The following is a 21,733-nucleotide window of genomic DNA, read 5'->3' as shown; positions in this document are numbered from 1 at the left end:
CCCAGAGATGGGGCACAAACAAGTCATTAGGGAGCAAGGACCCCAATTTGCCCCAGCACCTGGCAGCAGGGGGCCCACTCACTGCTGTTGCTCGTCTGTCTCAGCTCAACCTTCTTCGCTCAGTACACCTGGGCATGGCTGGCCAGCCCAGCCCCCACGCACAGCCAGACTTTAACGAGCTGGGTGGCACCTCCTGAGAAAATAAACCAGCCCTAGAGAGGGCCCCCCAGGAACTGGCTCCAAACACCAACAAGGAAGGGGAGGCTTGTGGAGACTCTTATGGGGACAACACACACGCACAGAGGGGTATAAAAGCCCAACTGCCCCACTCACTCACACCTTCACTCACACCCTCAGCACCTCACCCACTCCTCACACACTCACCCACTCACCCACTCACCCCTCCCCAGCTCGACACCCAGCATGGCCGCGTCCACCACGTCCATCTGCTCCAGCAACCTGAGCTACGGCAGCCGGGTCTGCCTGCCCGGTTCCTGTGATTCTTGCTCTGACTCCTCCTGGCAGGTGGACGACTGCCCAGAGAGCTGCTGCGAGCCCCCCTGCTGTGCCCCCAGCGGCTGCACCTCGGCCCCCTGCCTGACCCTCATCTACACCCCAGTGAGCTGTGTGCCCAGCCCCTGCCAGTCAGTCTGCACCAGCTCCTGCACTCCCTCGTGCTGCCAGCAGTCTAGCTGCGAGCTGGTGTGCTGCGCCTCCTCCCCCTGCCAGCAGGCCTGCTGTGTGCCCGTGTGTTGTAAAACCGTCTGCTGCAAGCCCATCTGCTGTGTGCCTATCTGCTCAGAGACTTCTTCCTCATGCTGCCAGCAGTCTAGCTGTGATCCCTCCTGCTGCACTTCCTCCCCCTGCCAGCAGGACTGCTCCGTGCCTGTCTGCTGCAGGCCCATGTGCCATGTGCCCCTCTGCTCCGGGGCCGCCCCCTGCCCAGCCCCCTCGTGCTGCCAGCCCAGCCTCCGCCCCTCCTCCTGCTGCAGACCCTCCTCCTGTGTGTCCCTCCTCTGCCGCCCTGTGTGCAGGACCGCCTGTTGCGTGCCCGTCCCTTCCCGCTGTGCCCCTGCCTTGTCCTGCCGGCCCAGCTGCTGCCGCCCGGCCTCCTGTGTGTCCCTGCTCTGCTGCCCCACATGCTCCCACCCGGCCTGCTGTGGCCTCTAGTCAGACCAGAAGTCCTGCTGCTGACTGAGCATGTCCCCCAGGGCCATCTGAGCTGAGGTCCCACCCGCACCTCTGCCACTGGTGGCCTCACCACAGTCTTCAGGATTTCACCCATGCACAAGCCCTGCCTGTCTCAGTGTGAGAGTTCGCTGACCTCATACCCACAACCCCAGCTCACCAGTGCTGCCTCCAGGTCAGGCCCAGATGAACACGAGATGGCCCCTGCATCATGGAGAGGTATACCCAGATTGCTGCTCACAGCCCCCATTCCTTCCCCTAAGGCTGACATGACCCTGGCCATGGCTTTGCCCGTCCTCTGAGCTGTTTGTCCCCCTACATGTCTTGTGCTACAGTTAGTAAACTCACCTCCTTGCCTCTGAGTACTGCTCTCTCCCAGCCCAGTGTTATATTTCATTCTTTTCCTGGCCCACTGTGCTAATATGAGTACATCCCCGGCTTCAGCAACCTTGGAGCAAGCCATGTCCTGGAGCGTTTCCAAGGGCGCTGAGTTCCAAGGTCCCCCCTGTTGCCCCAGCCCAGGGCTCCTGCATCTGCACCTCCAGGCAGCTCTCAGTGGCTGTGCTTTGGGTTGAGGATTCGAGTGGTGATTTCTCTGGTGGCACATCAAGAGGGCCTTGGCTCCCCAGACCTCACTCTTCCTGGTCAGTTTGAGGACACCCAGTCGGTGGGGCAAGGGCCATGCCTCTGCTGTCACCCAGCCTCCTGGGTGGGTCCCTCCAGCTCCCCTTCAGCCCTGTCTGTCTGTGCCTGTGAAGGCCACTCTGTAGGGCTTCCCATGGGCCAGTCTGGCCAGGTCCCCACGTTTCCTGGAGCCCCATCTCCCATGCCCAGCCCTCACTCCCGGCAGAGCTGCTGCCAGACCTGCTGTCCCCTGCTCCCACACCCACTCCTAGCTCTTGACTCCACCTTGCCATGGTGGGTTGCAGCAGGTGGGAGTGAGCTGGGTTCACCAGGCTGCAAACCCAGAAGGCCTGAAATCCTGCATAGACGTTCCCAAGACCCTTGGAGCAAGTCTAAGACACCACCTGGCCCTCAAATGGTCGCCCCTGGAGAACCTTGTCTGGACACCCTGACTGGGCCAGCCTTTCCAGTGCCCCTTCCCCCTACAAGGGCGATCCCCAGAGAATCCGTCAGTGGAGACAAGGGCCCTGCTTTCTCCTCCAGCATTCTGGGGCTGAGGAGGCAGTTGGGTGTCCTGGCCCTGCTTCCCTGGGGTACCTGTGCCCTCCCACAGCACTTCCTACTATGGAAGACAGGGTGAGAGAAGTCAGTTCACCTGCTGTGAGGGTCCAGAAAGTTCCTGGGACACTACCCACTCAGGCCTGTCATTGTGTTGCTGGCCCCTGTGGCTGGTTGGGGAAACCCAATAGCCCCTTCTCAGAAACCTGTTTTCAAATGCATAAAACAGGGTGCATCAGATTTCCGAGGGACACAATCACGTGGAAATAGTTACTGAAGTAGATTTAAAAGCAAACGATGTAGTGAGATGCGGACTTTCTCACTGAGGCATTAACTAGCAAGAGGGGCGGGGTCTCTGCCATAGGCGGACAACACGTGGGCACAAATCTGTGAGGGGAGAAGCCAGCGCCCTGCTGGTGACAGCTGCAGGTATCATGACCACAGAGATGCACTGGTTCCACCCAAGTTCACAGCCCGTGGACAGAGCCCGCTGCACTGGGACAGACATGACACCCTCTGTCCCTTTGTCCCTCTGTCCCTTTGTCCCTCCGTCCAACCGCCCACCGGGCGGCCTCTCCCGCAGGTAGCGGGCTGTGGGCTGTGGTGGAGACCCCAGACGCACATGTGGACAGCAGGAAGAGCGTGGCAGATGTCACAGCCAAGTGGCTGTCACAGCCGGGTGGTGTGCTGGGGCTTCTCCATGTGCACACACGCACACACATCCACACGACATGTACACATGCACAGGCTGCTGTCCTCCCGTGTGCAGAATGACCCTCCTCGGGGTCCCTGCGGTCGGCAGAGCCTGCAGACGTCGACCCGTTTCACAGGAGACAGTGAGGCCTGCGCGGTGAGGGGTGGGCAGCTCCCACCCCAGAGGTCGCCAGTGGCAACGCCGGCCGGTGGGGGGCGGAGAGGTCCCCGTGTTTTTAGTATTACTTCTCCTTTTTCTCTTCCACCTCTGGGTGGTGCGTTCAACCCCCTGACATTGCCGGGTGCCCATTAGGTAGGACTTGCCCGAGCCCCCTACAAAGTCCCCTCCCCAGGACAAAGCTGCCCCAAGCCCCTACCTGGGGGTAAGATGAAAAGTGAGACATTAACAGATGGGTCCCCCTAGCCCCTCTGAGGACAAAGACAGACTGGAAGGCACCAGCTTTCACGTGGGACCCTCTCCCCCCACCTGGCTTTTTGAGCGGAAGGGACACAAGGGGCATCAGCGTAGATGTGCCTGCAGGGCGGGCAGGGTCTCTGGGAGACTGAGTGAGCCTCCCAGTCCCTGACCCCAGGGATCAGGACAAAGATGCTCCTTCAGTGGAGATGCAGAGGTGGCACAGGAGGGGTGACCGCGAGGATCATGTACCCCACTCCCCCACCACCGTCACTCCACAAGACTTGGCAGGAAGGGGAGCGAAGTGGGCGCCTTCCAGCCCCTCACCTACCGCAACGCGGGGGCCAAAGTCCCAGACCCAGAGCTCTGTGCTGGGCTGGGTAAGAGGGGGACGGGGTGAGGGGAGCATCCAACAGGAAGCCTAGCCCAGCCCCAGCAATGGCGACCTGCACATGGCTGGCCAGGTGTTGTCCTTGAGAAAGGTTGCCTGGAAATCTACCATTTACTCTAAAAGATCAAAACCGTAGTTCTAGCATATAGTGTATGAGGCTCCATCCTAAAAATAAATATTCCCAGTTTCCTAATTTTTGTGTGGATGAAAAAATGCCCTGGCCTTATAGTTAAAAAATTTTAAAAATGAAATGGGGGTGTAGCAAGTGCCAGCTTGCAGGGTCATTGGTGGCAGAGAGCCTCCCAGCTGGTGCAGGCGGGGTCTCTCCTGTGCTTGGGAATGAAGAGAGTGAGTGAGCTTGAGAGACAAAGGTAAGGGGTCAGGGGGTCTCCTCAGACACAGGTCATGGAGGCATTGGTCCACTGCAGTGAGGGGGTCATTCATTTAAGAGCATGAGTGGGTTAAATAAATAAAAATGATAGATATTTAAAAGCCCCAAGTGCTGGAAGTGCTGGGGTAGATTCAACAGTCTGTCCCCATCATCAAGGACTCCTCAACCCTCCAAAATCAGCAAGCAGGTGAGGCTGGGCCTTTCAGCCTCGGTCCTCCCACCCCATCCCTCCAGGACTGCCCAGCTCTCCTTCCTGGCACACACAGAGAGCAGGCCCACGTGTGTGGTTGGAGGCGTGGCCTAGGGTGTGGTGCTCCAAAGAGGCTGGTCTCAGATCCTGCCTTGCCAGTCCCCCAGCACAGAAGGGAATGTAGGCCCCTGCTCAGGGCTGGGGAGCTGGGGACAGATGACAGCTGACTGGTGAGGAGTTAAACAGGCTTCTAAACTACACATGTTCAAAGGGCTTTAATCATGTGCAGTGAGCACTGCCAAGAGAGGGCATCTTAGGCACAGTGTTTTCCAGGAACCTGCCTTGGCCAGGGACTAGGAGTCCCCAGGACTCATATTCCCTCCCTCCAGCACCAGCCTTCCTGCAAAGAAGCCCAAAGGACAAAGGTGGATGGAAGAATTCCTGGCAGCAGCCAGCAGACGTGTGGGGGGAGAGGGGAGCTGGAAGTCCCCACCCCCTAATTGCAAGGGCTGCCTCCTGGGTTGCCCTCACGTGCCCAGCAATCTTTTAAATGCAAATCCTTTCTGACCTTTCTTCAGTACTTCCTCTAGCTCCTCAGGTGCAGGGCATCCCACCCACCCCCACTCCTGCACACAGCCTACCCCAGGGTCCCTCGACCTGCAGAAAGCCTTTGCCCCCGCAGTCCCCCCCACCCTGAATATTGGCTCCTGGACCCCTCCTGGGGGACAGGGGGGCACACTACAGCCTGTGGGGAATCTCATCATGCTCCCCAGGGACTTTCCATCAGTCTCTCCCCTGACCACAGTGGGTTGTCAGTGCACCTGCAGCCCCCACACACTCCCTGATTGAGAGCCCATGCCTAGAATGTGGCCTGAAACCATGAACTTCCTACGGGAATTGGAAGATCTTAGCAATTGCACTTCAGCCTTTCATTCCCCAGGCAGCTGGGCCAGCTGGGTAGGCGGCTGAGGGGTGGTGGACCAGGGCACACCCAGCCTGGATCAGGAGTCCTGGGTTGGCCTCTGGATCGGCCTGTGGCCAGCGATTATGAGCTCCCAGCTGACTGTGGCTTAAGGTGAGGCAACAGCTCATGAAAGGCTTCCTTCCCCAGAATCCTGCCTGCCACACTCATCCCGGGGGAAGCCCACCCCACACACCTCACACAGGCCCTGAGCCCCCGCTGCTCTGCTCCAGAGCCCCTGCTTCCACTCTCCAGCCCCACGGCTGCTTGCCCAGGTCTGCCTCCACCTGCCCCGGCCGTCCTTGTCTATGCTGACCGCCCGCTGGGCCACCTTTCTCTGAGATTAGGCTTGACCCGTCTATAGACGCACCCGAGCAGAAGGGCGAGCATCCAGGCTCCACTCCTCAGCAGAGGGTCCGGCAGAGTCCAGCACCAGACACTGGCCAAACATTTAACCTGTTTCCCATTCCACAAACTAGCCACACCTCCTACCTGCAAGAGGGGTCAGGAGTCCTGATCTCACCAACTCATCAATATGCTGATCAATTGGTGAGCTGCTCATCAATATGCCTGCACCTAAGTAATCCTGACCAGAGACCTGTCAGCTCCCTTCCCAGCCCCGTGCCCACCTCAGCCATCAGAAAACACTACTGCTGCTTTCTGGTTCTTATGACAGCCAGGTGGAAGAGGCCAGCTCCACGTCCGACAAGATCCTCCCTTGGCCCCCAGGCTCCCGCGTCCCACACCAAGCCATGTCAACGTGGAACTTGAGGCCCACAAATGGGGACGTCCTGGAGCCATTGTTACCTCCACTCTCTCAACTCCTGTGCAACTCTGGCCCCCGCCATCCCCTAGACTCAAAGTCGAGGCTTCCTGAGATGCAGGTGTGAAGGCGGTCTTTCTCCTCTCCACAGTCCTGCTAGGCTGAGAACACCTGGCATTCCCCAAAGCCTGATAGTCACCTTATTTGCAAACTAAATACTAGGAAGCTGACTGACAACAGCAAAGAGAGAAGGGAGTGAGTGCAAGAGATCAAAGCAGCCGCTTCTCCCCAGCACCCACAAGAGAGGGGATGCACAGCAGCATGGATGCAGATCCCAAAGCTCCACACTGCCTGTGACCTGTGTGTCAGCCACCAGCTGCCACTCCACGCCACGTTGTCTGTGCTCACAGACCTGGGGCCAGGACTTGGAAGACTGAGACCACACAGCCAGGCCCTGGCACCTCGCACACGTGGTGGCACAGTCCCCAGGAGCAGAGGCCGGCAGGACAGCAGAATCCAACAGTGCACACACATAACCCTAACACGTGAACATGTGTGCTTTTCAACACTGAATGGAACCAAAGCGATTTTTAAAAAATGATTTGAAACCCTTGCTGGCCATTATGCAAGTCTCTTGGGAGTGTTCCAAGTTTAGCTCAATATTATTTACTTGACTTTTATCTTTCTGCCCTAGTTCGTGGTATTTATAACTGGGTCATCTTTTAACTATTCGCAACATACCTGCAGGGGAGAGGAGGCGGGCTTTATAAATAACCTTTATTATTATTGTGCAGGTTGATTCTGTTCCCAGCACTAAAGGGAACATGAAAATACACGTTGGTGACTCATCCCCACAGGGAGGACTGATGTGTGCTGAGACTACAGCTCTGTCCCTATACTGGGGCCTTCTGAAGCTTGGCCTGGACACCTACATGGCAAGGGAGAACCACCCATTCCAAGGTGATTACCTGGGCAGGTGCAGGGGCCTTGGGAGCCCAGGTGGTATGGGGCTTCCAGTCCTTCCCATGACACCCATGGGCAGCGGCTGCCCTAGTACCCCCAGGGACCGCTTGCCTCCCACCTGCATGACCTGGAGGCTGGTGTGAAGTCACAGCCCCAGCTGTTCCTAGGTGGCTGGGGACATTTGTAGACCTCATCACCACCGCCCATGTGGGCCAGCGTTCCAAACTTGGATCATCATGGGTCATCTCCTGGTGGTGTCATTGGAACCAAGTGCCACCAGACTGAGGAGCTATAGCCTGGTGCACAGAGGAAGCTTAGACTATTCCAGGCATCCAGGATGAGTAATTTGCAAATAAAATCAGAACCACACATCAACCATCTCCTCACCTGCCTCTGACAATCACATTGCCCAGATCTCTCGGCAAAGTCCCCAGTGCTGGCATCACTCACTGACTGTCCTGTAACTGGGTTTCTAGTCTCCAAGTCTAGTTTTCCTGTTACTTTTTAAAGAAATTTTGGCTTGATAAATAAAATCCCTTGGTAGAAACCCTAGAAAGGTACTAAGATGTCATGGTCACTAGGAAGCCTAAATGGCCTTTCTCAAAAGGCAGGAACAGAATCACCTCTAGGCTTCGCTGTGGCCACCCTGGGTGAGGGACTGGAGGTGCTCTCCACTCAGGTGGAAGCTAAACCCTGAAAGGACCGCACTCTTCACTGTGGGTGTGTTTGGGGCTGTGCCTGTGCGTCATGTTTCTCGTTCACTAGGGACAGAACCAGGCCCAGTGGGGGTGGCACTTCGCTTTGCTAAGTGCAGCTTGGGGGTGCTGGGGCGGCCACAGCTTCATTCCTAAAGCAGGTGTAAGGCCCTCCCCAGGAGGCCAAGCAGGTAACTACTTGTGAAAGGCCTCAGATCACTGCTGGTTAACTCTTTGAAACAGCCCGGCTAGCATTTTGAAGAACCGCGTTTCTATTGTGACTGCCTGCCCTGCTCTCTTTAATCTTACCTGTGCTCCTCCCACCTCTACCTGCCTCTGAGGGTGCCAGCTGCACCCTTTAACTCCTCGGAAGTCCAGTGACCCTGAATCTTGTTAGAAAGTGACTTTTATACCCCTCCCAGCTCCCCAGTGAGGTACACCGGCCCACGCCCCCATGTCCCTGCCTTACCTGTGCAGGGCTCCCAACGCTGGGCCCCACCACCAGGGGTAGCCAGGGGCAGGAAGGCGACACAGAACATCAGCAGGGCAGACATGAGGGACTTGAGTCCCGAGCTCCATCCAGGGACTCCGCTCAGCCTGCAGGGAGTACAGAGGTAGCCCTGGTGGCAGCAGCAAACCTTCTAGCTGCTCCCCTGAGGGAGGCAGGTGGCCCTGGCAGATTGGGGCTGTAGCCCGCCAGTTTATCTCTTCATTTCCCTGATGGGCTTGGGTCGTGCTGTGCAGGTGACAGCTGATAACAATCTCTGCACGGGCTGGGATTAGTCGTTGGCAAAGCGCATTTTCCCAAAGGAAAGACAAAAATAGACTGTTCAGCAGAGAGCTGAGAACAAACCAGAAAAACTTAGAAAACCTGTTTTCCTCAGGTGCAGACTCCAGACTTGCTGCCTGTTAGAACTGCGGGACAGGCGACCACGGCAGGGCCAGTGAGCTGGCAGGCAGGCGTTCTGCTGGGTCCCCTGGCAGCAGCGGCAGCGTCCCCAGGAGGGGCCGGGCTAGCGCAGAGGGCTTTTTATCTGGTGCCCAGCCCTCCCGAGGGTGTGTGGGTTTGTCAACTGTTGGGTTTCAGGAATTTCCCTCTGGAGGGAAGATGGTCCTTAAAGGGAACAGCTAATGGGAAAGAGGGGGTGAGTGTCGCTCGGGGAGGGGACGTCACAGCCCGGTTCGTCCTCAGCAATGGTCATTTCATCAAAAGCTGAGGGTTCGCTGGGTCTGACCTCTCACAGCTGCAGCTGATGCGAAATGCTACTTGAGGCGGAACAGCTACTAAATATGAGTATCTTTTTTTAAAAATGCCCTGCCTCCTACCTTCTGCAAACGACATTGTGCTCGAACATAACTCGCAGAAACCTCTGAAATACAACCCAGTGCAGGCTTCATGTGGCTTGTGTGGAGCCCCGGCCACCCAGTTGGATGGCGGCAGCTTTCCGTGGTTCAGTGGGACCCCCTTTCATAGGCCCCCAAAATGCATGTTCTTCCTGGTTAGAGAAAGAAAGCCCCTGCTCGGAGCCCTCCCCACACAGCCTGCGTCTGACACGGCACGCGTTTGCCAAGAGCATGGACCCTGTCATTAGGGCTTGTTGAGAGAGAGAGAGAGAGAGACACGGGGTGGGGGTGGGCAGAAAGGGAGGAGGGAGACTGAGTGGGCCAGAGACAGGGACAGAAGGGGGAAGGGGAGGGAGGCTCCCGACAGCACTGAAGGCTCCAGCTTCCATGAGACGGCCCCCGAGAGTGGAGAGAGTCATTATGTCCCTCTGTCTCCCTCCTTTCTCTCTCCCCATCTCATCCCCCACCCTTCAACAAATACTAATTCATAATCTGCATCCTAGTTGTAAGATTTCAGTTAACTGGAGTCCAACAAAGAACTTGAAAAGGCTCCTGTTACCCACAACTCCCATTCCCAGAGTCCCCGTGAACCCTGGGGTGTGCCTCCCTCACCCCAGCCCCTCACCTCCAACCCTGCCGGCTCAGGCCTGGCTGGGCACACAGTACAGGGAGAGTGAATTTCTGACTAGGCTGCCTCCCCGCCCCCCACTGACCTCAGCAGCTGCGAGACACTCCCGCACACACCGTGCAATTCATTGCAGCCTAAATCTGATGAGAGGAAGGACGACACTGACACCGTCCCCAAAAGAAGCTAAAGACAAAGGACGGCTGTTCAAATGGGGTAAACTGGCTTTCCTCTTTTCTTTCCAGTTGATGAGAACTCATCCTGGGCCAGGGCCACTCCCAGCCAGCCTTGGGTCACAGCAGCCCTGGAACCACTCCCCACGGTGGGGATGGGTCAGGATGGGCAGGTGGCAGTCACTCAGGGACACAAACCCAGGCTGCCCCCTCCTACATGACCACGTGCCCTCCAACACCTGACTCTCTTGCTGACTTTTAACTGGTTGTCAGAAATGAAATTGTGTATCATTCGTTGACATTCTGATCTGAAGAATCAAAATTATGTTACCTTGAACTCTTCCAGGAAATTTTTCCTTATATTACATTTAATCCAGTAGTAGTAGTAATACTCTCAACGACAAACAAGAGTTAATTTGTGGAAATATTACCCATGCACAAAAGTACACTAATATGTGCCTGAAAATAGGGGGGAAAGCTCAGAACTTCCTTTGCTAGACTGCTCCCTATGCAAACCTGGACAAGTCACTTAAATTCCCTGAATTTTAATTTCCATGTCTGCAAAGTGTGCCTGGGAAGACCCACATGGGAGGGCTACCCTATGAATCAAATGACAGGCATAATTTACATAAAGCAGCATTCTCAAAACACGTCCCAGGCTTGGCAGCTCTGAAATGCTCAATGAGAAATAAAGGTGCATCCCTCCCTCAGGGACACACAGGCTCATCTCCCCCACGTGGAGTTCTGATCATCGGCAGTAAAGAAACTTGCCTGAGGTTTCTATCCCACTTTCCTCCAAGCTCACCCTGCTGTGGAAATAATTTTCCCCCACATCATATGCACTATAGGCTGATGGAGACGTGTCCCAAGAATCCATGAGAGAAATGCATGTGTGAAGAAGAAATATGTCCCTGCTACATTGTCATTCACCAGAGCTGTCTTGTGGCTGGAACCTCACATCGTCCCAATTTCACTCCAGGAATTCCAGACCCAACAAGCCCTCACCACGCAGGAAGGAGAGGCAGCCCATCCCGGGGCTGCTAACTCTGCCTCCGGTGAAAACAGAGAATCTCCCAAGAACTTCCCTAAACACGTCCTGGTAAACTCTGGTGCACGCTGTCACTCACCTTTGTCTGCTTCAAGGAAAACAGAGATGAGTGACAGGAGAGGAGGCTATGTTTATTCTGTTAGGAATGCAGGTCACCAACCTGGCAGGTCGATACGTAGCTGCAGGGAGCCACCATGGCTCCACTGAGTCGCAGTGGTAACTGGAGGGTTTCACTGTCTGGCCGAAGGTGTCTCTGAAGTGTGTCTACCTATCATCATGGGCTGCTCAGCAAGTCCCAGCCAGGGAGTGGTGCTTTCTCCAAGAAAATGAGGAAAAGAGACAGGCAAAGGAAGAACTGGAAATGACAACTCTGTGTTACAAAAATAAGACACTGATATCCAGTCCTCCAGTTTTGGGTTCCATTCCACTAACGTCTCATTTAGGGGCTATGAACCTCAGTGGTTTTTTAATAATCTGAAACACAAAAGTTCCTCCAGATTACCATAATTTGGTATGTAATGGCCACTGTTCTAAGGAGTTTTGAAAAGGTCTCTGGGAAAAAAAAAGAGAGAGAGAGAGAGAGCACTTGACACCTGACAATGAATGTAGATAGAGTCATCTGGACCAGGGCCCCAGGGCTGGGATCCCCCTGTCTCTTACTTGCCCGAAGAGGTAATTGTCTCCAGGAACCACAGGTTAGAATTCCATTTTGAAAGCAATTTAATAAGAAAATCTCATTAGGTTACTTAATAAGAGAATAAGAAATTATTTTTTCTTATCACACAAAGAACTCTTTGGATGGTGGGTATTAATCCAAGGGTTGCTGCAAATATCTTCTCCCTATCACTTCTCTTTTTTAGATGCTTTAGTCATTATGCCAGATATTTTAAATTTTACTTAATCAGCAACATTTTCCTTAAGACTTGTGTGTCTTAAAATACAATTTTTAGATCCTTTAGTACTATGTTGTCTATGTGTAGATCTCTACTGCATCTGAAATTTGATTTCAAATATGGAATGCAGTGTCTCACTCTTGTTTCCAGAAAGTCATTACACACGCACCACTTAACTACACATCTCTCCTTTCCACACTACCTTGAAATGTTGCATTTATGACGGATTAGGCTCCTGTATATGCTTGGATTCATTCCATTAATGTCGGTTCCACTAATCACTAATCTTTTTATCTATTTCTTTTGCCAGCATCATATTTTTTGATAACAGTGTTTATAGTAATTGTTCATACCAAAAAAGAATATATGCACTAGTTACCCTTCTCAAAAATGTACTAGCAATTTTCACAGTTTGCTCTTCCATGTCAATTTTATAAATGATTGATTTCCATCTCCACCTCTGAAACCAAAATCAAACAAGGCAAAAACATTATGGGAATAACTACTAGAATGGCAATAAATTTATAAATTAGTTTGAGAATGATGGACATTTTTATGATATGAAATCTTCCCACTAAGGAAAATGGTATATTTCCCTGTTTATTCCAATCTTGAATTAAGTTTACCAAAAAATTTTAGTTTTGACTGTAAAGGTCAAAACTGCACTTTTTCTGTAAAGTTGTTCTTATAAATATCCTATACATTTATTTATAATTTTATCATTATTGTAAACATATTATCCCCATTTCCACTCATAATTAGTTATTGCTTATATAAACAAATTTGGTTTATATTTGTATAGTTATCTTATATCTAGCAACCTTAAATTTACTAACTGATTTTAGAATCTTTTGTTTTTCTAGGTAAACAAACATTGTCTACAAAAAAATAATTTTGCCTCTTCTGTTTTAATATGTACCAATTTATTTGTTTTCTTGTTTTGCAGCATGAACCAGAGCCTACAAAACAGTGTTGAAAATGATAACAATAGTAGACTTCTTATTTCATTCCTGATTTCAATGTGAAAGGCTGTGGGACTGGTAGTCATTACTCTCTTAAAGAATTTTCCTTCTTTTCCTCTTTTACTTAGAGTAGGAATGGCTGCTGAATTTCTCAAATGTTTTTGCACCTCAGTTGATGTGATTGCATGTGTTTTCAATTCTAATTTACCCATGAAATTAATTACCAGCATCTTTTCCCTGGTGCTGAGCCATCCTTACATTCCTGCAGTAAATCACATAGGGCCATGATGCATTTTTCTTTCAGTACACTGCTGGGTTTGGTCTGATGTTTCATTTAGAATACTTGCATTTACATTCACATTTCAGTCTTACCCTGAATGCAGAAGGTTGAGAAATGTGTGTTACAGCCCACACTTCATTGCAGAGCCATAGGCCTATGATCCTGGCTACTCACCTGACATCCTCCTAGGTGCACCCATCCAGGAGTGCAGGCCAGAAACCCAAAACTCATCACTGGTGACTTCCTCAGGAAGTCCCATTGGGTTTATCACCCAAGCACTTCTGCTGCTGCCCCCGTTCTGCCTCCCCTTCATTTCTCATGGCTGTCCCTGCCCAGCAGTCTTCCACATTTCCTCTGGGTCTCCTGGATCTATTCTGAGAAAGCTCTGCAAAGCCCCAAACTGGCTGGGTCAGGTCTCCCTTCAGTGGCTTCTGGTTGCTCCCAGAATAAAAACAGCACTCCAGCATGTGGCCTACAGGGTCCTGGGGTCTGGACTTGCCTGCCACCAGGCTGCAATTCCAACACTGCAGGCCTCCACATGCCCTCCTTCTTGGGCTCAGCCACTGACCCAGCATGTGCTTCCTTTACCAGGGCCATGCCCAGGCTGGGCTCTCTTCCCAAAGACCCTCCCTCCCTCCTGTTCTCAGGAACCCCTCTGGGAAAGCCTCCTGGTTAGGAGCTGCCCCAGCACCCTGTGCTGCCTCTACTTCCTGGTGGTTTTATTTTTATTTTTTCAAGGCTTGCTAGTGTGGGGATCTGAACCCGTGACCTTGGTGTTATAAGGCTGTGCTCTAACCAACTGAGCTAACCAGCCAGCCCATAATCTCTTGTTCGGGTGACTGTCGTCTGTCTTTCTCCCCAGACTGGAAGCTCCAGGTGGTCCAGACTGTTCCTTTTTGGGCTCAGCTTTGTATCTTTAGTGCCTGTCCCTGATAAATGTGTACCCAGCTAATGAATCTTTACCTTGATTCTAAGTTGATACTAAGGGCATGCTGGATTTAAAAAATTAATTGGAGTGCTCACCATGCTTTTTCATGGTCTAGAATACCTTGACTATCACAAGAATGTGTTTTCTGGAGATAAACCTGTTTGTGAAAACATTTGAGCCTCCTCCCTGCCACACTTTAAAAACTCTTTGTGTGCACAGTGTGGCGAGCACCCCACATCTCAATGCATGCTTGCCAACTGCCTGTCGCACCGGCATTCCCACTCACATCTGCACGTGTATGCGTCCACACTTTTTTGTTGTTGTTGGATCACTTGGACATAACTTGCTAACATGATCTTCACCCACAGATATTCCTGCCTTGTTTCCTAAAAATAAAAACCTGTCCAAAATTTCTACAAATTAGATCATCACATTGAAGAAAACACTATTGGTCCAATAAGATGAGCTGATATACTGTCCATATTTTAAATCCAGCTGGGGACTCCTTAAGTGGTGAATGTTTCAAACTTTCCAATTTCTTTTACGGTTATTGGTTTCTTGTTGTTCTACTCTTTCATGAGCTAATGCTGATGACTTCTATTTTCCTGGAAAATCACCCATTTTCTCCAAAATTTCAAATTTGTTAACAAAGAATTAACATAATAGTCCCTTAAAAAGAAATTAATCTCTTCTGTATCTGCGGTTATATTCTTTCTCATGTTTAATGTTGCATTTTTGTGTTCCATTCTTTTTTCCTTAAGGTTTGCCATGAGGTCATCTGATTTATTGGTCTTTTGCATACCTAAATTTTCTACTAAATGTATATTAAAATCTCTTATTAAAGTTATGTTTTACTAAGGCCTTAGATTTTTCTGGGGCTTTTTTTCCTGGATGTGACATTTTATTAGCTTTATTAGTTCTTCCTTTCAGTTTTGGGTCTTTAAAACATTCATACATATTTTAAGTATATGGGTACAGGACTTAACTTTGTTTTTTTTCTCTACATAGTAGACAGTTTTACCGACATTATCTACAAAACAATCCATTCCCTGTGGAGCATGTGCATGCGTGTTTCTGAGCTCTGTGTGCTGCCCCATTTCTGCCTGTAATTCTCTCCATTGTCATATTACAAATTCTGATGCCATATTGTTAGGTGCATATATGTGTTTGATCATTATATAATCTCGAATTATGCTTCCCAGGTTGGTGTATAACGCTCCTCTTTGCCCCTGAAGCTCTCTCAGGAAGCATCGGCTCAGCCTGAGCCCTGGCTCCACCCACACTCACATATTCGCTGTCCACCCATGTCCCTGGTCTCTGCGGTCACACACCAGATCTGCCATACAGAGACCTACCTGAAAGCAAAAGCAGCATGGGAGCAACAGGAGGGTTCTGGCTTTGGGGGATGGAGAAAGGGTCAAAACATGGGAAACATTCAAGCCAGTCATAAAATATAAGACATTGCAAATTCCACTTGTAAGGACTTAAGAGTTTTCTAGTGAATTCCATGTCACATAGAGCCTGACGCCTAGCTTATTGCTATTCTTTGCTTTTTTTAAAAATACCTTTTATCACTAGAGTGAGAGGGGAGGTGCTGTACACTGCCATTCACAGAGCCCAGCCAAGTCAGTAAAGAAAAGGGTGCTGGACTTCAACTGAGGCCTCCACTCTCAGGAAAGGCACTCCATCTTCCAGGGGCCCAGGACTGTCTGCTCAGAGCCCACGAGAAATGTTCCAGGAGAAGGTGTGGATTCAGACAGTAGGATCTGTTTTCAATGGGCCCTCTATTCCCTGAGCAGGTTAGGACATGCATGAGGCACTTATTTACTGTTTTCCACGATATTCTGCTCTATAATAACACCCCATAAATTTCTATGAGACTCTTTAGTATGGACTCTGCCCAGACAAACCCTTTCGCAGGGCTCAGGAAATTATGTCATATTCGCAATTCGAGGAGGGCCCTGGGAGTTTTCCTCTGAGGGCTCTGGGCTCCACCAGGTTTGCATACAGTGGGCCTCATGTCTGTGTGTGGAGAGCAGCAGTGGAACTGGCAGAGGACACCGTCCCTTCCAGAAAGAGAGCAGCGAGCGTGCCCAGAGAAAGGCATGCAGAATTTCTAGTTATGGCTTTTCTGAACACCCAAACCCCCTGTCTACCGCCAGCTCCAAGTAATGGCACTAGCAGCATACTGACTGCTGGAGCAGAGTCTCTAAAGGCCCTTCGACTAAGTCTTCCTGTAGAGAACCAAAGTAGGGGTGGAGTAAGAAGGAAATATTTGGCTTATTTCAAACACCAAAATCTGCATTAGTTTAATCACTCAAGTTAGTTTCATTAATGAGCTATGAGAAGGGAGCAGACATTACAGCAGCCAACTAGCAAGGGCTCCTGCTTTCTGCTGCTGGATGCTGTGCTCCAAAGGCGCAGGCCACTGACATCTGGCACAAGTGGCTTTGAAGAGGACAAGAGGCCGCCGGGCTGGGCCTCCCTTGGGCTCTCCAGAACTGTCATCTGTGGCTCCCGGAGGCACCAGTTCCTGCCTCCGGGCAAAGTCCACCCTTACCACACAAGGCATGTTCTTAAAATCCTTTGCAGGTGAACCCACATTGATCTAAACCCGAGAATAGCACAGGTTTTACCTTCTACTCGGGGCTGCTCTGTAGTTCGCCCTAACAAGCTGCTGAAAAAGGTCAGGGGACCTCAGCAACCAGTGGCCTGCCTGGTGCAGGTGCCTCAATCGCCGGGCATAGCCTCTGCAGGGAGTGTGTAGACCGGGAGGGAGGGCAGGCGGACACCGGGTGACAAGCGAGGCCAGGCCAGGACCGGATAAAAGGCATGCCCACAGCCGGTAGAGACCACGCTGTGTGCCCACCACCGTCCTGGCGCCTGCATGGGACCTGGCCTGCCAAGTGGAGTCCCCCGCCACCCCCAGGGAGAAGGACCTACCCAAGTAGAAGGAAGGGTGGGCTTCAAAGTGGCCACCTGCTGGCCACCTGCCTGATGGCTAGACTGTCCCAGGCTTCCTCCAAATCAGAGTATTTTGGCCTCTGCTTTGGTGTCCTAGCTTGTTGTCTTCAGACATTTTTTAAAAACACATTTTCAGGAGGTAGACCCTGGAAGCAAGGTGCTGAGCAGGGCTCAGGATGTGTGTGAGTGTGGACATGCATGTCTGTGGGCGAGACCTGGAAGGTACCCCGGGGATGGGGTACAAATGGGAAGGCCTCTCACGTCTGGTGATGTCTGAGTATTCCAGCCTTCAACTGTGGATTACTTTTTTTCCAGAAAGACCAAAAGGGATTATGGGCTATTTTTCTTCTTATGGTTTTCTAGTATGTATTTTAAAAATCTAGTAAAAGTTACTTTTTTAAATAGCTTAAACCAGGGACATGCTTTTGGAGCATGTTCCCGTGGTGTGGAGGACGACAGGACCATCTCCCAGGGCGAGATCCGTACTTCAGTGGAGCCAATTAATAAAACACCAGCCCCTCGAGGGACAAGGGATGATTCTCAAGAGGCAAGGCAAAGCAAAGCCCTTCACAGCCTGACCAGAGGCAACCTGGGGAGACCGGCACAAAGAATGAGAGGGGTGATCTGATGTTCAGTGATTGGCAAGGGCTGCCATAACAAAGGACCACAGGCTGGGTGACCGAAACATCAGAAATTGATTCTCTCACAGAGCTGGAGGCTAAAGTCCATGGTCAAGGTGCAGGCAGGGCTGGTTCCTCCTGAGGCCTCTCTCCCTGACTTGCAGACAGCATCTTCTCCCTGTGTCCTCACACAGTCGTCCCTGCGTGTGTCTGTGTCCTGATCTCCTCTTCTTATGAGGACACCAGTCAGAGCGGATTAGGGCCCACCTGTATAACCTCATTTTACCTTAATCATCCCTTTAAAGACCTTGTCTCCAAACACAATCATACTCTAAGGTTCTGGGTGTCAGGATGTCAGCATATGAATTTGGGGGGACACAATTCAGCCCATAAAAACCATTATCATAGAAGAGGTGTGTTAAATCATTATATTTAGGATAAAAGTAGGTATATAAAAGCATATCATTGTATTAGTCCTACTCGCAGCCCTGTGAATCAAATCTGATAACCAAGTATGTGGCACCACCAGTGACGTTTATGGTGGGGAGGGAAGAGAGTGGAAAGACCCCAGTTAGGCATGTCCCTTGCATACTGAGTAATTCAAGTCAGATAGAAGAAGTGTGTCGTTCACATCATCTCTTGCATACCTGCACTTTTCTCATGTAGAATTTCAAAACTACAGCAACTGCATAGCATGGTCCTACCCCCACGCCACGACAATCCACTCCAGTGCTGTTGGACAAGAATGTGCTCATGTCTATTTGTGTGATTTGTTAAAATAACAGTGACAGGACGGCCAGTAAGCGCTCCTACTTTCATTCCCTGCTGACAGATTTGAGGGCAGCTGTCATCAGGAAGCTCTTGCAGTGGTCCACGATGGCTCAGGTCTATCATGTCCAGCAAACAAATCACATCACTTAGACATATATTGCTTTTAAAAATAACTTTATTTTCTTACTGCACAAGTAATAATAGGTTTGTTGTTGAAACTGCATCACATACTGATGACAAGAAGAAGGAAATGAAAGTTAACCAGAACCCACAGTCAGGAGTACTGCAGCATGGGTAGATACAACATGCGTGTAGAATGTGGACTGGCACTCTTCTGTCCTATAATCTTCTGTCAGCCACCAACACAGTGGGTGACATGAGTGGTGTCAGTGTCCAGTCCCCACTGTGAATGGCTCCTGTGCAGGTGCTGCCATATCTCTTTCCTACAGAGATCTAGGGAGCGGAGGGACCCACCTGGGCACCTGGAAACCATCCCCTCCTGTGTGGCCCAGGCAGAGCTGGCCAGTAGATCTGAGTGAGCTCACCAGGAGGCCTGGCCGCCCGCCTCAACCAGGCTTGAGGTCAGAGGGTCAAGCAAGTGCTCCCACAGGTTACGGGGCAGGGCCCCTGGACTGCAGGACCTGGGCAAGCGGCTGTCCACAACTGGCCTAGGCGGGGAGGTGGCGGGTGCACCCCCACCCTGCTTGCCTGTTCCTCCAATAGCACCTGACTGCACATCCGTGTGTGAGCACTGTGGTGGGCGTCTGTGTGCTACTGTGAGCAGGCTGGAGGCTCAGGCCGGTGCACAGGACAGCGAGGATTCCAGACACAGCAAGAGGCCCAGCTGAGCACATGGCAGCCCCAGCAAGAGGAAGGGAGAGCACCTGGTGCCCTCTGGACTTCCAGAAGTCCAGGCTGTGTGTCCTACAGGGGATTCTCTGTCACTGTCGAATTCAGTTGATGTCCCTGCAGCCCTGTGGGCACCTGCCTGAGGCAGTTCTGCTGATTTCCATGATAAGGACAAGTCAAGTCTGTCTGACGAATTCCCTGAATGTCAGGCAAGCAGGAGGCTTATGATCACTTCTTGATGACATCTTAGCCCAGGCTGCTCCAACAAAGTGAGTGACCACCAGAGTTGTGGTGTTCCTACAAGCAGACTTCAGAGGCCATGGCGCCCAGCCTATAGGTGTCAACTGGGAAGCTGAGGCAGAGACATCCAGAGGCTTCTTCAAGCCCAGCAAGCTGGAGAAGAGCTGGACCCTTGCCTCCGGCTATCGGGCCTCACTGCTGGGCCTCCAGGTCTCTCCAGAAAAAGTCTTCTCTTCAGGACATCCACATGTCATCAGTCTGTTGCCACCTTGCTGGGTCCCCCAGGCCCACCTGACTTCCCAGCTTCTGTCCTCATGAGCAGCAGGACGGCCATTGCAGGGCCTGGGCCGGTGGGTGTCCACCCCTGCCACGGCTCCATACGCTTCCCGCTGCACCAGTCCGGAGGCCCCACACACCCTCCTTCCTCTCGCCATCTGCTGAGCTGCCCACACAGGAGTGAACTTGAGGGCTTCCTGCAGCAAAACTACAGCGAGCTAACTGAAAAGGACCATTTGTAGCAGGCTGCATGTCCAAAGGCCAAGGGCAACGGCCCAGCAGGAGCAAGTCAGAAAACACACATATGACCCTACAGTCCTGCTGAGCTGATGGCGTAGGCGGCCAGACCAACACAGCATGAGCAATACCAGCCGCCTCCCAGGCTGGGCCCATGCATCCATGGGGAGGAACAGGCATCAGTCTGGCTTAATGTGGGCCTGCAGGGGCCCATACCCCAAGATAACCACGCCTCCGTCTCGCAAGCCTTTCCTGGGTGCCCACCTGTCTGTCGTGGGGACACAGAGCCCCTGTTCTGGTGGCTGATGGAAACAACAGACGTCCCAGAGAGGGTTGAGCAGAGAGTGGTAGAGGAGCTATGCTGGAGCGAACCACCAGGCCCTCTCTGAGAGACCTGACCGGGAGACCCTCTGCGTGGGGAGCAAGCCTGGGGTTTCCAGAGAACAGCCAGGAGTGGGGGGTGGGGCAGGGGGAGGGGAACAGGGAGGTGCAGGGCAGGTGAGAGGAGAGGGACAGGCTCGTCTGTCTCATGGGCCGGGGAAGGGGGTCTGGGTCTTATTCCCATGTAATAGGGATCCAGGGAGGATGGAGAGCATGATCTGAGCTCCCAGGAAAGTAGACTTGGGGTACAGGAGGAAGCAGGAGGCTGTTAGGATTGGGGGACATCTGGAGAGGTGACACTGGGACAAAACAGACACATTTTGAAGGCTGGGTGGACAAAGCTGTGAAGGGTGAGATGTGGGTGTGTCAGAGGAGAGCAGGTGGGGGTCCCTCCGCCCCCACACAGCACTGCTCAGCTGGACTGCAGGCAGGACAAAGGGTAGAGTTAGGCTGCCATTGCATGGAGACTCTGGATTTTTCTCCCACTGGTCACGAAATGCTGCATGAAGTGATTCGGTGGAAATGAGTTTAAAAGATGTCATATTACAGAAAAAGCATTTTGAAAATAAAGGAAGATGTTTCCAAAGAGATGTGGGAAATAGTCACCCTGAATTGCTCCCCCCAGCACAGTGCAGGGTCCCCTTACCCATGAACCAGAGGCAGCCCTGCTTCTGCTGAACAGACCACTTGAACAGTGAACTCTGAACACAAAGACGAAGTGAAGACGTTGGAGCGGAGAGGATAAGGGACTAGGCCTGGGGCACACCAAGGAGGACTTCCTGGAAAAGAGGGTGCATGATCTGGGCTTTGAAGGTGAGGAGTTTCCTGGGTGGAGAAAAGAGGGAAGAGAAGTTCTGGGAAAAGAAGAACATGCCAGTGTATGCAGGAGCCACCAGAAAGGAGAGTGCAGAATAGTCTCAGTTCTGACATGCTCACAAAGGAGCCACCACTTCACCAGAAAGTTGACTAGAGGAGGCCTTAAGAGCTTACCAAGAACTGTCAGAAAGGCAGGACCCGAACCAAATACCGTCTTTGTTACAACAGTAACGTCACTGTTGTGCATCTGGTGGGAGTGTGGCTCATACGCCCTGTTTGGAGGCAGTCTCTCAGTATTTAAAATCACAATATCCAGCACCTTGGGGTCCGCCCACGGACTCAAAGCATCAAGCCAGGGACCAGACTCCCCCACACAACCAGGCACACCACCAGCACCAAGGAGCATGCCAAAAGCATCACCTCCATGTGGGTGGCCCACCACAGCCACCACAGGAACCACAGCTGCTGCAAAAGTGGCTAGACACCACAACCAC

General features: G+C 52.0%; 1 protein-coding gene and 1 pseudogene across 1 annotated transcript in view; one reads left to right on the top strand and one right to left on the bottom strand.

Annotated features, from left to right (window-relative positions):
* The window catches only part of TSPEAR (thrombospondin type laminin G domain and EAR repeats), a 147,902-nt gene extending 139,516 nt beyond the window's left edge, over positions 1-8,386 (bottom strand). Inside the window, exon 1 of the mRNA XM_063077935.1 lies at positions 8,302-8,386. Within this exon, the coding sequence (XP_062934005.1) occupies positions 8,302-8,386 (85 nt within the window). The remainder of the gene's footprint in view (positions 1-8,301) is intronic.
* LOC134372515 (keratin-associated protein 10-3-like) lies at positions 424-1,194 on the top strand (annotated as a pseudogene).
* Positions 8,387-21,733: the final 13,347 nt, after the last annotated feature.

Source organism: Cynocephalus volans, chromosome 1 (genome assembly GCF_027409185.1).
Source record: "Cynocephalus volans isolate mCynVol1 chromosome 1, mCynVol1.pri, whole genome shotgun sequence".
NCBI classification, from domain to species: Eukaryota; Metazoa; Chordata; class Mammalia; order Dermoptera; family Cynocephalidae; genus Cynocephalus; species Cynocephalus volans.
The sequence above is the reverse complement of the archived record's forward strand: the minus strand, read 5'-3'. Positions and strand labels throughout refer to the sequence as shown.